Consider the following 18,020-nt stretch of genomic DNA (forward strand, 5'->3'; position numbering starts at 1 on the left):
AGGCACACAATCAATATAAAATTTTACAAAGACGAAATAATTATGCAATTAAGTAGGTCCCAAAATGACAATCTCCTACATAATTATTGGTAGAAATTGGATTGGTACATATAAAAGTTCAGAATTTTAGCCCTAGAGCAAACAGAGTAGAGAGGTCAAGTAACATTTACTGAAATAAGGAGAAAATAAAATAATTTAATAATTTTGTAAACATAAGAAAAATGATTAATCCACACAATTTTTTCTCCCAAATCCCCCCCCCCCCCCTCGGAATGTGTTTCTTACCAGTAAATAAATGATTATGACCAGTAAGAAATATATTCGGAGGGAATTCAGGGGGAAAAATTGCGTGGATGTAGCATTGTTGTAAACGTAATTCATTTTTTGCCTTATAACCAAAATTATTTTACTTACTTTTTTGGACAATTAAAAAATATTTTTGAGGAGTTTTTTTTATGCGAAACAAACAGACATTAATCATTAAAAAAATAAAAAATAGAAAAGAAAGTAGAACAATCTCTTCAATAGTGAATTTCATTGATTGATAATATTTTCTGTTATTGATTATATAGTTGATTTGATTACATTATGTCCATTGACTGAAGAAAAATATTGTACATACATGAATTTTTTACATAATTATCTTACCACTAAATAGAGTGACAGTTTGGATCTATTATTTTTATGTTTAGTGATATGAAAATTGATCAAGAAATCCGTTCAATTATAAAATTACTTGTAACAAAAATTAAAAAATAGAATGAAAAAACTCCAAGTTGATGACTTTGCGCATTCATTCTATCACATTATAGTCTTCCATATACCATCAGGTCTAATTTAAATATCATATGGATCATATCATTATATTTCAATTCATCAGAACTATTTAGATCAATGATTTGAGATGCTTAGCTAAGATAATGATGCACTTTCTTCCCAAGTTTTGGGTGCCAACATATTGGGATGCTTAGATAAGATAATGAAGCACCTTCTTCCTAAGCTTTGTATCTTTTAGTACATAATATAATAGCAATTGCTTGCTTGCCGCTCAAAAAAATAAAAAAATAAAAAAAAAGATTTGAGAAGGAAATTAGCATTCATTGTTTTTTTTATCCTTTATTTTTTTTATCCTTTCTCTTTCTCTTTACAAATCTACACTTAAATCCTTAATTCAAACAAACTATAAGACTATGTTTGAATTATGAATTTAAATAGAGATTTGAAAAAGGTATCCAAATTCATAACCTAAACACAGTGAATTTTTTTTTTTTGTTATCTAAATTCATAATTCAAATATAATGTAAGAGATGAATGTTAGCTAGAGAAAAACATGAGAGATACAATTGAATGACTTCCAAAAAAAAGTTAGGTCAACAACAAAGAAATGTCCATGCTATCAAGACCACACTAACACAATACATTACTTTCATATACGATTTTGCTTAAAGATAACTTTATACTCTTCCTCACTTCAAAGTACTACATATAGATCCACACACATATACAGATAACACATATCCAAGTTTCAAAAACAAGAGCATTAAGTCAAGAAAACAGCAAAAATCTCCTCCATGAGAGAGAGAGAGGACTGATCTTCTATGCTTTGACACTAAGAAGATTGATGACATTGTGGAGAGAATGGAGAAGGAGAGCAAAGTAAATTATGGTGGCAATGATGCCGGAAATGATAGCTCCGGAGGCATGGTCACAAAACTTTGGGACTTGGCCACAAATTGGTAGCCAACCAGCATGGATGTTCCCTTTCCTCCCCACATAGCCTATTGCTGCAGCTGCTGATATGCTTGAATCTAGTAATGCCATTATAACCTAAACCCAAAAAAAATAAAAAATAAATAAATAAATAAATAAATAATAATAATAATAATAATAATAATAGATCAAGAGACAAGAGTATCAATTTCAATTTTCAACTATCACTCATTAATTATTACATACATATGTGTATGTATTGTTAGAATTTTTAATGTTGTGGACCAATTAATGTATCCTTTTTGTTCTTAGTCTCCATGTGAAAAATGGAATTGGTAGTTGCTTAGTCTCATAAGCCCTGTTTGATTCCAGAATATAAAATGTGGGATTGGATATTATATCCTATGGGGTCTACATATCCCATGTTTGTAATTTTTTTTCAAAAAGGATATAATATCCCATGGGATTGTATATCCCCCAAAAGTGGAGGATATACAATACCACCAACCCCGGTATATCATATCTCCTTGGTTGGGATATGATTTAAAAAGTTCAATTTACCCTTTTATCTATCTAACATAATATAATTTAATATATTTTTTGAATATAATATAATATAATTATTGAATTGAATTTAATATTATTGAATTTAATAGAACATAAGTATTATTGAATTTAATTTAATATAATATAATATTATTTAATTTAATATAATATAATTTAATATATTTTTTGAATTTAATATAATATAATTATTGAATTTAATTTAATATTATTGAATTTAATATAATATAATTTAATACAAAATTTGAATTTAATATAATATAGTATTATTGAATTTAATATAATATAATATAATATAAATTTTGAATTTAATATAATATAATATTATTTAATATAATATAATATAATAGTATGAGGACAATCTTGAAAATTACTTGTTTATATTCCACAATATATTTTGTAAAACAAATATGGATAATATATATTCAATCTTATATATCAAGTCAACAAACATGAATTGGAGGATATATTATCCAATACCTATATTCTATTCATTATGTATCCTGACTAAATCTCACATCATATTATATCTTCCATTTTATATCCGGTGAAACAAACAGGGCCATAAAGTGTATAGGTGACCTCACTAAATGGTTAGTGATGTTACCTTACCCAAAATATAGTTTATATATTTAGATCTTGTTTAGCAAGTGAATTTTTTAGTTAAAAAATTATTTAAAAAATCAAAAATTCAATAACTTAATATTAAAAAGTCAAATATTTTCTTTTTCTTTTTAATTTTTACGCATCATTTCATAAAAAATTAAAAAATTATATTAAACATATTAATTTTTTTATATTATATTTTAACTAAAAAATTAAAATATTACTAAAAAGACATATTTCCAAACGAAGCCGTAGTATACTCTTTAAAATGTGAGGAATGGGAGCCATTAAACAGTGGGGTAACAAATAGGGCAGATAGAGACTAATGACACTCTTTCATCCTTGCATTTAGTGAGGCTTCAACTCTTGGGAAGTGCCAACAAGCGGTGCAGATAGCGACTAATGAAACTCTTCCGTCGTACCTTGCATTTGGTAAGGTTTGAATTCTCGGGAAGTGCCATTGGACTACAAGCCCTCAACTATAATGCGTCATGGGCTTCGTTTGACAAGAGATCGATTTAGTTAAAAAGTTAAAAAATTATTTAAAAAGTTAAAAGGTTAAATTTTTTATTTTTTATTTTTTATACATCTTTTCATAAAAAGTTAAAAAGTTAACTCATATTTTAGCTAATAGTCAAAAAGTAATTAAATTAGCATGTTTCCAAACGATGCCTTAGTTACACTTTTTTCTAGGAAGCAGTGTGTGCCCTGCCCGAGATCAGACTGGATGGTGTTGTTGGGTCCGTGGGGGCCTATCACGGGTCCCGTTTTGATAATTCAAACAGTCAATGTGTAGAACTCGTCGAGTATTACATGTCTGTAAAAAATTATGTTAATCGGATATCGATAGTTATATAATCAAAGCAGTTTTTTGTCAACCGTTAATTTATTCACCGTCTATTTTTTTCAATACAAAACTAATTTGATCACATAACTATCGATATCCGATCAACGTAATTTTTAACAGGCATATAATACTCGACGAGTTCTACACATTGAACAGTTTGAACTATCAAAATGAAACTCATAGTGGATCCCCACAAGCCCAATAGTACTGTCCAATCCGATCTCAGACTGGACAGAAGCTAAACCATTTTTCTATAGAGTAAGATAAAAAAGACGGAGAATGGTGATTTCACTATCACTTAAATGACTCTTATGAATAATTGTGTATTTTGTGATGGTTATATCTCTTTTCTCAAACAGCAAGCTTCTCAACGGTTTTCAAAGCAACTATGTTGACTATAGGTGAAAAATACACCATGTTTTGAAGACCAAAAATAAGTAGTTGGTTTTCATGCTTCAAAAGTCATATTCGATTCGATCTTTTGTTTCTGCAATTGTACACTCAATGAAACATGTAGGGTACATTTGATTAGAGTGAAAAACATGACGGAAAGTGTCATAAAAGTGAAGCAAAATTTTAAAAATAAATAAATACATTGTTTTCTTTTAAATATTTAGTTAAGATGAAATTTTTATGAACAAATTATAGAAAATTAAGAAGTAAGATAACAACAGAAAAAAAAATTAATAATAATTTTTTTTTACAAGAAATTTAAAGTCAAACTATCATGCTATTAAAGATCATACAAGAAATTTAACTTTCTTACAATTTCCATAAAATAAAATTAAAATTTAAAAAAAAAAAAAAAAAAAACCCACACTTCACTGCACTTTTCACATCTTTCAAGAAAGAGAAATGTGTTCTTACCAAATCAGCAACCAACACAAAGCGCCAAAGTGAACAGTTGGTTGGAAGAAAGAGAACTATGAGGCCATACCCACTGGCAATTGCGTTAATCACCACAAAATACCTGTATCCAAGGTGTCACAAATCAAGAATGAGAACAAGAATCAAAAGAGATTGAATACATTGATGATATGTGTCATGAAGTTAGCTCGTATGGTAAGTCTCCAGAAAAACAATCCAAAAGTCTTAGATGAGACTAATGAATGGTCGCACATATTCAGAGTTTTACTTCCGAGTCTCCCTGAAGAGAGTAATTTTTCACGTAACAATAAGGAGATCTTAGGCTCGAGTCCATACTTCACCCGATATCTGAGACCAGTGAGTGGTCGCACATATCTCGGGTTTAACCAGTTTTGTTAAAAGTAGGATCAAAAGTTCCTCATGATCAATAAATATATGTATGTATAAATGACAGAGATTAAGACAATGAAACTTACTTGAGTGAGGGTGAGTCGCTATACTTTGCCCCAAAGGTTATGTTCAATACTGTAGCAGAGTCATGGCTTGTGACCATGACAACAGTGGCAGTAATGGTTGCACCCAAGGCTATGAGCCTTAGCACAAAGGCTGGGATCCTCTTGGCCATAGACATTTAGGGTTAGTTTCAAAATGAGCAAGTGTGGTGAAAACTGGTTCTCAAGGAGGATAATGGAACTTTAAATGACAAAACAACAATATACATACATGAGTTGTGTGGGGAAGAAAGGGTATGGGGTAATAAGAAGAGGTAATAAGTTGGGGAGGCAGACAAGAGAGTGATGATCTTAAACTTGTCTTCTTTCCAATTTTTTAGGGTTACTTGTTTTCGGTTGACCACCAAGTGCATACATTTTGTGTGCCTAGTATTTCAAATGACACCATTTGTGACAAGTACTTGTACCTATCTTTGTTAGTGTAGCATGCTTATTTAGAAAAATATACAAATATATATATATATATATATATATATATATATTGTGTGCGTTGTTTTCTGATCACACTATTAACCAGATACTCAGCTGGAGAACACCGACAGAATAGATTGCGTCCGAACGATCTGTAACAGAAAGATGAGACTCTGGCGGTGGTTCTTCCACCCAGGGGCACTCCGACGATCAAGCCAACACTCAATTATCTCTCAAATATAATAATTAGTGCTTAACTCACTAGTCAGAATACCAAAAAAAGTACCTTAGACTCATGAGAGTGTCTTACTTTTATAGCCAACATTGACCTGATCCATGTAGAAGCCTAGCTTCAATGGACTCTGTCTCAATGTTTATCCTGGACTCTCAAATATATAAAGATAAACTCCCAAATTGCTTTATCTTTATCCAGACTGAGGTCCTCCCCCATTCTAGGACTCTTATAACTTATTCGTTTATCCCAAACTCCACCATCCCTGCAGATAATCTCGGCCTAGCCGAGATAATCTCGGCGTCATGACCAAGATACGTGGCACATCGTCGGCGTCATGACCAAGATACGTGGCACATCGGCTGGCACTTCGGTGCCACCTTGGCTACGTATTGTTATTCAAAAAATATGTCCCCAAATATATATATATATATATATGAAAAAAAGTATCTAAATTTTAATATATTTGGATCACATCCAATGTGGATTTTAATTGAAAGAGACCCAAAATTCAAATTTAATGATGGGGTAAGGAATTGGGTGTTAAGTGATTGATTTTTAAACTAATCAATAGTTAATACAAAGTTATTACTTGAAAAAATTGCTTTCGATTGTTTTTAAACAAGTTATCATTCCTTCCTTCTTTTACCCCTACCTCTTTCGGCCATTACTCACCTTCACTCCTCCTACCTCCAACAATTATCGCCAACGACCCTCTTTGGCCATCGCTATGGGGAACCACCTTTGTCGAGTCCCCTTCCACCTCGAACCATCACCTTCAAGCCATTGGCCACCACCTCCAACTTGTCCCCTCTACCTTTGGCCATTACACCTAATTGACAGCCACGGCTTCTGGCAAGTTCCTCTCCACCTCCGATCCCCCAACCACTCCTTTACTTGTTTTCAAAATTAATTTAAAAAATGTGTATCAAATGTGTTTTTTTCTAATATTTTTTGTAGACATAAAAAAATTAAAATAGTAAAAAGAAAAAAAAAACTTCTGTTACATTGTTAAACACTTTAGGTTGTTGCATGAAAATTCCATGCCTCCATCCATTGTAAAAAAATCTTTGACTTTTATTTTTTTAAATGTTTTTATTATGTGGTGAAGTTTGCAATGGTCAGTTCAACTACTCCCCCAGTTGAATCAGGCACGGATCTTACACAAGTTTTAATTACTACTACAATTTTTATTATTTATCGCCTCTCCAAGAAAAGTGGACCTACACACTTACACATACACATTCATATACATAGAGAGAGAGAGAGAAGTAATGCCCTTTGGAGGGAGATTTGGGAGGGGTAGTTGAATGTCAATTTCTAGAGACAACCACACACGCAGAGACAGAGGTACTTCAAACAATGCTTAGTAAAAGCTAGCTGTTTTTTTTTCCTCTCTTACAGTCATTGTTGTTAAGTTATCGGTAATATTACAAATTTAGAATTATTTATTTATAATGTATTCAGAAATAAAAATTAATAATTTAAATTTATTTCACTCATAAACCTCATATTCTATCAATTTGATTTCTATCACACCTATACATTCTAAATAAATTCTGAAACCCTAATTCTGAGATCTCAAACTTTTCCTTCTCATTATAGTTCCTACGATACATTTAGGTGTTACAATAATGCTTGCCAAGGTACCCTAAACAAGAGAAGAACCATAAAAATAAAATAAAATAAAATAAAAAGGAGCCTATTGTAGTTAGTTTTTAAGTTTTTTACAAAAATACATACAAAATATAAAAAGAGTGATATAATGGATGTTTTATTTTATTAGCTATTTTAGTTAGGAATAGACTATTTTAACCCATCCCAAACATTCAAAACTATGATAGTATCTATCTATCTATCTATCTATCTATCTACCTATATCTATCTATACTATATATATAACCAAATGTAGTTATTTTGTCAAAAGCCTCCAAATATTTATTCTTAAATTCTCATAATTTTAAAACACTCTCTTTCTTACATGGCAACCTTCTTTGATTGCCTTTCATGTTTTCTATTTTTTTTCATTTTTTATTTGTTTGATTAATTAAAATTAAAATTAATTTCATTATTTATGGATAAAGATTTGAATTTCAAAATTCGTCCATGTAGATAAACATATAAAAACTGAAAATTAATTTTATAATCTACTAGATAAAGAAAAGAAATAAACAATTAATTTAAAAAAATTAATTTCATAACTTATAGATAATTTAAAATTTCTTCCCATAAATAAACAAATAAAAGTTGATAAATAACTTATAAAAATTAATTTTATGGCTTACAAATAAAGATAAAGATTAAATAATTGATTTTTTTTTTAAAAAAAAAGAGCAAAATAACTCTCTTTTTTTCCCCCTCATTTCATACTTTAATTAATTTCATTATAGATAAATATACAAAAATTCATAAATAATTTATAAAAATTTATTTTATGACCTATAGATAAAGATAAAAATTTTAAAAATTGTTTTAAAAAAATAATTCCATGACTTATAGATAAATAAACATATAAAAATTGATAAATAATTTATAAAGATTAATTTCATGACCTACAGATAAAGATAAAGATTAAATAATTTATTTTCAAAAAATTAAAATAATAAAATTTAGATAAAAATATGATTTGTTAATCTATATATCTATCAAAAACATATATATCTAAATCTTTATTTTGATTTGCTCTTTTTTTTTTTCCTATCACATATTATCTTTTTTTTATTTTAAATTTTTTATCTTATAAAATGCTTTTATCTATAACTTCTTATCTCCTATTAAATTCTTAACCTTCTCTTGATAATTTTTATTATTCGTTATTATCTAACAAATGATAAAGATTATAAAAAAAATAAAAATAAAAATTATCGCTCTGAATGAGAATAGTATTAATAATGAAATTATAAAGGTTATATGGGAGAAGGTAGCACAAAAATCTCACAAAATTAATTTTCTTCACTATATTTATAAAAGGTAATAATTTGATATTCTTTCTATTAGTTATTAAAAATAATTTGCATTAGATCATTGTTTTGGTTTTTTTTTTTAATTTTTTTATAAGGCTGTCATTCGTTATAGTTTTTCTTCAATCCCATTTTTAAATTCTCTCTTTGAAATTTTTACTTTTTCAATAATTAAGTTTAGAATCAATTTCTTATCAAATTTGTTTTCTTGATCCTTATTTTATTGAAGGATCGAAACGAACAAAACTTTCATATAATATATAAAATTAATGAATATAATACAAAGATGATAGGGAAGTACTACATATTTGTCAATATCTCTATGTTATTATTAATTGATTTGCTAGATTATATTGTCAATTTAGAGCCCATATGATTTAATTTAATGTTCATGACTCTATTTGTATTTGACCATTTTTTCGTTGAGTAACCGAAATAATTTTTTTTTGGGTGTATAATGTTTAAGGCTATCATTTGTTATATTTTTTCAAGTACAATTCAAATAATTTTTTTTATCATTTTTTTATAAATAAAATGGATTAAAACTATTCTCTTATATAATTTTCATAATACTATGACATTCTTATTTTGATTAATTTTTTTAAAATGACGTAGGAACTATGCAAGTATTATTCAAACTATGGAGAATGATTTATACTTTGATATGATATGAGTGTGTCACTGATAGAGGAAATCAAAGATAGAGAGTTGCTAATATAATCAATTAATGATTTGTTTGAGAAGTTCTTTTTATAAGTAAGGCAACAAACTTAGATTAAAATTTTTTAAAAACTACTTATAAATTATAATTAAAAGTTGATATTTATTCATAATTTGATCCAACAATGACAATATACACCACTAATTTAAAAGTCCAAATAAATTTATAATAACTTTTCTGAGCTTATAGAATTTCTCTCTTTTAATGTTTTGTTTAGTTTGATACAAGTTATTTATGTTATCAAGTGATTGTGATGCTATTATTCTCAACAATTTTTATAATTAATAATTTCTTATGCATATCAAATTTTATTGTAAAATTTTATAGGTTAATTATTGTTAACATCTACCTAGATGACTTAATATTATGGCTTGTCGCTATTATGATATAATTTAAGATTAAGATGATTTATTTATCACACAAAATATATATAGTCTATTTTTTCGTGCATCGCACGGGTTACCGTTAGTATTATATAAGGAAAAGAGAGTTTTTAGTGAGGAACCTTGTGAGAGTTTCAATATCTCATACTAATTTTCTTGATTTTCTTAATTTTAAATAATTAAGAAAATCTTAATTGGCTAGCTTTTATTTGATAATTCCACATCGAGAAAAGAAAGAAAAAAATAAATTATTTTATTCATATAAAGGGAATCTTATACACTCATCTCATTTAATGCGGAGGCTTGTGAGAGTTTCAATATCTCATACTAATTTTCTTGATTTTCTTAATTTTAAACAATTAAAAAAATCTTCATTGGTTAGCTTTTATTTGATAATCCCACATTTGGAAAAGAAGGTAAAAAATAAGTTATTTTACTCATATAAAGTGAATCTTATACTCCTATCCCATTTAATGTTATAGTGTTGTGCATGTTTCAATTCAATATAGTTTAAATTTTAAAAGTTTTAATTAATTAATTATGACCTGGCTAATTAGGCTAAATCATTTTTTATTTGATTGATTTATTGGTTTAATCGTGATTTTAGAGGTTTTATCCAAATATATTGATTAGATTTGTTTGATTCGAAATAAACTAAAGATTGATTTGATTAAAGATTGAAAGATTGAGATTGCTTGATTAAAAATAAACTTTCCATCCAAATAATTGTTAACTTTTATTTTATAATCTCACATCGGAAAAAGAAAAAAAAAAGAGTTATTTCACTTATATAAAGTGAATCTTAATAGTGTAGTATTGTGTATACTTCAATTTAAGACAGTTTAAATTTTAAAATTAAAATAACATTTAAAAGTTTTAATTAATTAATTTTTATATAAATTGGTTGGTCATTTGACCTAACCGATTAAAATAAAAACCATTTTGGGTTTGACTAATTCGCTGGTTTAATCGTGATTCCTTATACTAATTTTATTAATTTTAAACAATTAAAAATTTTCAATTGGCTAACTTCCATTTAACCATTTAAAAATAAAATTCTAATTAGTTTATGATTTATTTTATAATCCCATATCGGAAGAAGAAGAAAAAGCAAAAGCAAAGTTTGTTTCAATATTTATCTATATATTATATAAAGAAAAAGGAGGTTTTTAGGTAGAATACTTCTAGGATCTCCAAGCCCTTATTCTAAAATTATTGAATTTTTTAAATTTTAAACAATTAAGAAAATTCTCATTGGCTAGCTTCACCTTTTATTTTATAATCCCACATCAGAAAAAGAAAGAAAAAGTGAATTGTTTCACTTACATAAAGTGAATCTTATACTTCTATTTAAATAAGCAAAAAGAGATTTATAGTGAGAAACTCTATGATCAATATCTCATACTCAATTTTTTGATTTTTTTAATTTTAAATAATTAAGAAATTCCTCATTGACTAGCTTTCATTTAACTTTAATTTTATAATCTCACATAGACGCTTTGATTTTAAAATTAATTTTGTATGAGATTTTGAAACTCTCATAATATTTAACTTTAAAATAATTACAATCCCACATCGAGAAAAGAAAGAAAAGTGAGCTGTTTCACTTATTTAAAGTGTTATAATCCCACATTAGGAAAATTAAAAAAAAAATGAGTTGTTTCATTTATATAAAGTGAATCTTATAAAACGGATTTTGTGGGAGAAACTTTCTAGAAGCTTCAAACCCTTATTCTAAAATTATTGAATTTTCTTAATTTTACACAATTAAAAATTTTTTCCATTGGCTTACTTCCATTTACCTTTTATTTTACAATCTCAAATCAAGAAAAAAAAGGAAAAACTAAATTATTTCATTTACATAAAGTGAATCTTATACTCCAATATATATAAATTATTGAATTTTCTTAATTTTAAACAATTAAGAAAATCTCTATTGGTTAGCTTTTATTTAACTTTTATTTTACAATTCTACGTAGGGAAAAGAAAAAAAAAATGAATTGTTTCATTTATATAAAATGAATCTTATGCTCCCATTTATATAAGCAAAATAAGATTTTTAGTGAGAAGTCATATAATCAATACCATTTTTTTTTATTTTCTTAATTTTAAACAATTAAGAAAATTTCTATTGGTTAGTTTCTATTTAACTTTTATTTTACATTCTCACATAAACGTTTTGATTTTAAAAATAATTTTATATGAGATTTTAAAACTCTCTTAATATTTAACTTTAAAATAATTATAATCTCATATCGAGAAAAGAAAGAAAAAGTAAGTTGTTTCACTTATATAAAGTGAATCTTGTACTATTATTTAATATTATAGTATTATGCATGTTTCAGTTCAAGATAGTTTAAATTTTAAAATAAAATTTAATAGTTTTAATTAATTAATTTTGCTATAAATTGGTCGGTCTTTTGACTTAACCGATTTGGCTGAATCGTTTTCGGTTTGACTGATTCACCAGTTTAACCGCGATTTTAGCTGTTTTATCAAAATATATTGCTTAGATTTGTTTGATTTAAAATAAACTAAAATTGACCTTATTAAAAATTGAACGACTGAAATTACTTAATTAGAAATGAACTTCCTGTCCAAACAACTGTTAACTTTTATTTTACAATCCCACATCAAGAAAATGATGAAAAAATGAGTTGTTTCACTATATAAACCTTATGCTCCCATTTAATATTGTACTGTTATGTATGTTTCAGTTCAAGACAGTTTAAATTTTAAAATTAAAATAAAATTTAGAAGTTTTAATTAATTAATTTTTGTACAAGTTGGTTGGTCGTTTGACCTAGCCGATAGAGTGAACCGTTTTCGGTTTGACTGATTAGCTGGTTTAACTGCGATTTTAGCAGTTTTATCAAAATATATTGGTTAAATTTGTTTAATTCAAAATAAATTAAAGATTGACCTAATTAAATATTAAATGGTTAAGATTGCTTGATTCAAAATAAATTTCTCATCCAAACAATTGTTAACTTTTAAACAATTAAGAAAATCTCCATTGGCTAGCTTTCATTTAATTTTTATTTTATAATCCCACATCGAGAAAAGAAGGAAAAAGTGAATTGTTTCACTTATATAAAATGAATCTTATGCTCTCATTTATACACTACAAGAAAAATGAGTATAAAACGCGGAAGCTTTTGTGACGGCGCGTTCCCCGTCGCAAAAAATGATCTTTTGCAATGGCAGATTAAACCGTCGCCAATAAAGAGCTTTAGCGATGGCGTTGTACCGTCGGTAATAAAACTACACTGGTAATGTGATAAATACGGAAGTATTAGCGACGGCGTTTTTTACCGTCGCAAAAAAAAAAATTTGAGACGGCATAAGTTTGCTGTCGCAAATAGTGGACAATTTGCGACAACAAATGTCCGTCGCAAAAAAAGCCTTATCAAAACGGCGTCGGTTTATCCATAATTATTTATCATTTGCGAAGGTGTAAAATGTACCGTCGTAAAAAGTAAAAAAAAAATTGCCCCGCTGTAGACACCCCATTTTTGACCGTCCTCAAGACTTAGACGTCATCGTTTGAACACTCGATGATCATCCATGATCGTGTTCGTTTTGAGTTCTCGGAGGTCTCGGCTACGTGTCTCGCCTCAAGATCTCTCAACTTATCTATTTTGTGCTTGGTCATGGACCAAACACATGTGTTTTTGCTTCTAAGGGTAGGGAATGGCTTGTTGGCCATCCCCACACCTCACCGGCCATAGCTTAAGGCCACCGGCCCTGTTTTCTTGCTACCGGCCAAAGGTATTGGCCGGTCGGCATTGTTTTTGGTCGGCTAACGATTGTTTTGGTCAATCGGCCACTTTTTCTGGCCGAGACCTTTTCTTTGCCTTTTTCAGGCATTATGCATACCAACTGTGCCAGCTGGTAAGCACAGACCCTGCCCTCCATACACGTGTATGGAGGATTTGCACCCTTGTTTTAAGCTTCTTGAGGAAGTTTAAACCTTTTGAACCCTTTTTTAGCTTCTTGAGAAAGCTTGAACCTTTTGAACCTTTTTAGCTTCTCCATAAAACTTGAACCTCTTTAGCTTCTTGAAGAAGCTTGAACCTTTTTAGCTTCTCCAAGAAGCTTGAACCTCTTTAGCTTCTTGAAAAAGCTTGAACCTCTTTAGCTTCTCCAAGAAGCTTGAACCTCTTTAACTTCTCTAAGAAGCTTGAACCTCTTTAGCTTCTCCAAGAAGCTTGAACCCTCTTGTTTCTCTATAAGAGAGGGCCTCTCTCTCCTTTAGAGAGGTTCCAAAAATTTGTTTAAGGCTCCAAGATATATCTCTCTTTATATCTCTATATTTTGGGTTCAAAAGGGTCTAGTTCTTAGCCTATTACACCACACCTCATAGCCACACACCTCCACCATTCATCTAAGGTTCTTGGAGGTCATTTTCAGAGGTTAAAGAGTTGGTTCTTGGTCCAAGAACCTGTTGGTTTTGCAGCTGTGCATCAAGGGTGAGAACTACCCTCTTTATTCCCCATTTTTGCACACACTTTTAGCCTATCTTGCATGCTATTTTGAGCTTAACTTATAACTGATAAAAGTTCTGTTTTTGCATACTTTTGAAGTTTGTTTAGATCACTTTTGTGTTTGGGGTTGTTTCCCCTCTCTTAGGCCTTGTTTGGCCTCATTTTTGTGCCTATTTTGTGAGCTTTGGGACCACCTTGTATTGATTTCAGTGGTGGGGATGGTGTTTTGAGGTCCTAAGAAGGAGATGGCCATCCCCTCTCCTTGTTGTCTTCAATACTTGTCATATTTGCCTCATATGTGAGCACCTTTGTTAAGTTCATGTTGGCCATGTCTTAGCTAGTATTTGTGGTTATTTTTCTGTCATATGCCACTGTTTTTGCCTATCTTGGTCAATCCATGCTTGGTTTATACACTTGTAGTGTAAATTTTGCAAACTAGTCTTGTTTGCTTCATGTTTGAGCATGTCCTTCTAACTCATGTTGGCCTCATTTCAGTGGATTTTTGGTCATATTTTGGCATGCTATGAACCTGTTTTTGGCTGGTTTGGTGGTCCCTCACATGCTTCATAGGCTTGTAGTGTAACTCATGCTTACTAGCTTACATTGCATGTTGTTTTGGCCCTCCATTCTAGCACATTTTGACCTTGCTCTAAACTGATTTTGTTCATGATTTGGGTTGCCTCAGCTCTTTTTTGTAGCCTCATGCTCGAAAAATGCTTGCCATGCATACTTGTTGTGTAATAGCATTGACTAGCTTTGAGTTTTGAGCACTCTTGCATGCCTAACTTGAAGTATTTGCATGTGTTGGCATCTTTGAGCATGATATTTCAGAGCTTATAGGGGTGTTACACTTCCATATTTTCCATGTTTTAAGTGCTCCTTAGAGTTGTGCTTGTATGCTCCATTTATGAGCCATTGCATGAGCTTCATGTAAATGCATTCCGAGCCACCATCCCAACACATTTGGCCACTGATTTTGGCATGCTTGAGAGCTACCCATGTTAGTGTAAGTCCATCTCACCATGTTGTTGCATGGTTGTTTCATTTTACATATTGTTGCATGCTATACATGTCCACATGTGTAGGTTGTATGCCTATTGCATATTGCATGTTAACATGCTCATGTTGCATTAGATTTGTTGCACACTTGAGTTATTTGCATGCTTGCTTGCTTGCCTAGGTTGCATTGCATTGTGTGTGCATCTCTTGCCTCTTGATCAATCATGATAGAGGTTAGGGCCCTTTATGTGTTTTGTGCATTTCATTCCATATTGAGTTGCACACTTGGCTTCTTTGGCCATCATGTATTGAAATGTGTGATTGATGGTCCGAGGGTCGAAAACTATACTCCTTTGAGTCTTAAACATGATAAGGAGGGTGGTTGTGCAAACATTGCTTTGAAAATGCATTGCCATACTTTGTTTGCCTTCTGATGCAGCAAAACAGGATTCTGCAGGAAGAGATGGCCGATCGGCTATCTTTAGTGCCGGCCGGCTATGAATTGTTAGCCGAGAGCCTCACACATGGTCGATGACCAGTTTCCCATGGCCGGTGGCCTTGCCTTTTGGCTGATGACCTTCCACAGTGCTCAGAAGGTGGTTCAGAAACATCCTGGAGACTTGTGCAGTTTTCAGAAGTGCAGAGCAATGTAAACAGAGGCAGCATGAGTATGGTGATGGATTTCCGAGCCAAACCGAACATGCATGCATTCATCCCTCTTCCCGAGGCCTCTTTACTGCTTTCTTAGCTTAATTAATTCATTTAATTAGTTAAGTGTTGTGTAATAATTAATTAGCTTGTTAGTTAGTTAATTTGTATTATTCTTTCGATCCCTCCGAGAGAGAGCAAATTGTGTAATAAGCGTGCGTGTGTGTGATGCATGTCTTCCAACCCCACGTCTTTCTCCCTTTTATTTAACCGCTTACAATGGTTAGTTTTAGGGCACGTTTCAATTAGCATACTTATGATAGCCTGTTTGCACACATTCATTCGTATTGCATGCACTGGGCTCGACGCATCATGCTAACTGCATTGTATTTCAATTCCAATTTGAATACATGTATCAAGTTGCATTTCACATGACATCTTAGAATAGTCGAGCCTATTTCTAGTTGCATTTTGCATGTGTTGCATTAGCCATCTTAACATGAACTAGGATCATGCATTTGATTACTAACTAGTTTCTGTTTTGGCTTGGAGTACTAGGTAAGCATTTGCGCTTTAGCATCCTTGCATGTGTGTGAGTGTTGCCATGACAGTATGCTTACCATGAGGCTATTTGCGTATGTGATGTAACTGCTTGAATGCCTGTGGGTGAAGGTTGGATTGCTTGAATTGGGACAATTCATTGAAATCCGTATTTTAGCTTACTTGCGAGTAGCAAAACTCAAACCATTTTTCCGAACAAACGAATATGCAATGCTTTGTTCCAAATTAGGCGTCCTAGTCTATACTTGTTTTGTTGTGCGCGTCACATAGTAATTCTAGCTAATTAACTGGAATAAGAACACATGTGTTTTCAAAAACAAGATATCATGTTTAGTAGTGGCCGATCTTTGATCGGGCGAGCGGGGGTGCTCATAGCTGACCTTCTCTAATCGTACCCAAGTTCCCGGGCCGAGGCAACTTTGGTGATGACGGACACGTGGCCTTAGGCACGAGTCAGGGTTTCCTAAATTTTCCCAAAATAAAATATTTAGGTGGCGACTTTGTATCTGGCAAAGCAGTCCATGTTTGGCACTTCTTTCTAAAAATCAGTTTTCCAAAACGATTTGCCAGATTTGGACTCTTTGATGATTCATCGGTCTTGCATTGCACTCTGCGAGATTAGATACAGGACCGTGACATTGAGTCCTGAACTGTAGTGAGCCCAAATGAAAAAAACGGGATTCCCTCCCGGGACGTTCGGGGACGTCTTCACCCGATCTTCTCTTTCACCTTGGTGCTCGATCATTTGGATCGAAATCCCTAAATGTTTGAAACATATTTTTTTCCCCCAAAATCCCCAAACGTGTGACGAACGGCGAAAGGCTCTCTCTGGACGAGCGACGAACGACGAGCAGACTAGCAGCGGTGCGGTGGTGCGGTGACGACGACAGCTAGCGGTGGTCCGGCGACGAGTTTCTCACTCAGCGTATGCTCTCTCTCTCTCTCTCTCTCTCTCTCTCTATATATATATATATATATATATGTATTAGCTGTTCAAAAAATATATATATATATATATATATATATACATGAATATATATGATTAGTGTAAATTATTTAGTGTAATGAACCACATGATAGGTTGAGTAGACAGTAAGGTATTATTTGCACAAAATGGTTCTCCTCAAGTTTGAACTTAGGGTCTTAAGATTAGCAGGTCGAGTTTAATCACTGAACCATTTTGTGCAAACTTAGGGTCTCATTATTTAAAGAACACACGATCATTTTATCTGTAGATTGTAATCAATTATACGACTAATAAAATCATGATTGTGGACTAATAAAACCATGAGTTAGTGACTTTCTTCTTTGAACTTATTTTGATATGCAACTGTGAAGAAAAAAACTCATGATGAAGCATCAACATTGACATCCCCACCCCCAGCAAAAACCAATTGGGCAAATTGTTTTGTGGAACCCTTCAAAGTCCCACAGTTTAATTAGTGGGGGACCTTATATACATACATATATGGATACAACTTCATCGTAGGATTCTAAACTTAAGGGTAGATG

General features: G+C 31.0%; 1 protein-coding gene across 1 annotated transcript; it reads right to left on the minus strand.

The window, feature by feature from the left end:
- Window positions 1–1,333: 1,333 nt before the first annotated feature.
- On the minus strand, window positions 1,334–5,479 carry LOC114313560 (CASP-like protein 1C1). The gene is made up of 3 exons (XM_028259931.2): window positions 5,071–5,479; window positions 4,595–4,697; window positions 1,334–1,827 (listed from the first exon to the last, which is right to left on the minus strand). Exons 1-3 carry the CDS (start codon window positions 5,223–5,225, stop codon window positions 1,597–1,599), a joined length of 489 nt encoding a protein of 162 aa, XP_028115732.2. The 5' UTR covers window positions 5,226–5,479; the 3' UTR covers window positions 1,334–1,596.
- Window positions 5,480–18,020: the final 12,541 nt, after the last annotated feature.

This window comes from Camellia sinensis, chromosome 9, assembly GCF_055761805.1.
Source record: "Camellia sinensis isolate YWXY chromosome 9, ASM5576180v1, whole genome shotgun sequence".
NCBI lineage: Eukaryota > Viridiplantae > Streptophyta > Magnoliopsida > Ericales > Theaceae > Camellia > Camellia sinensis.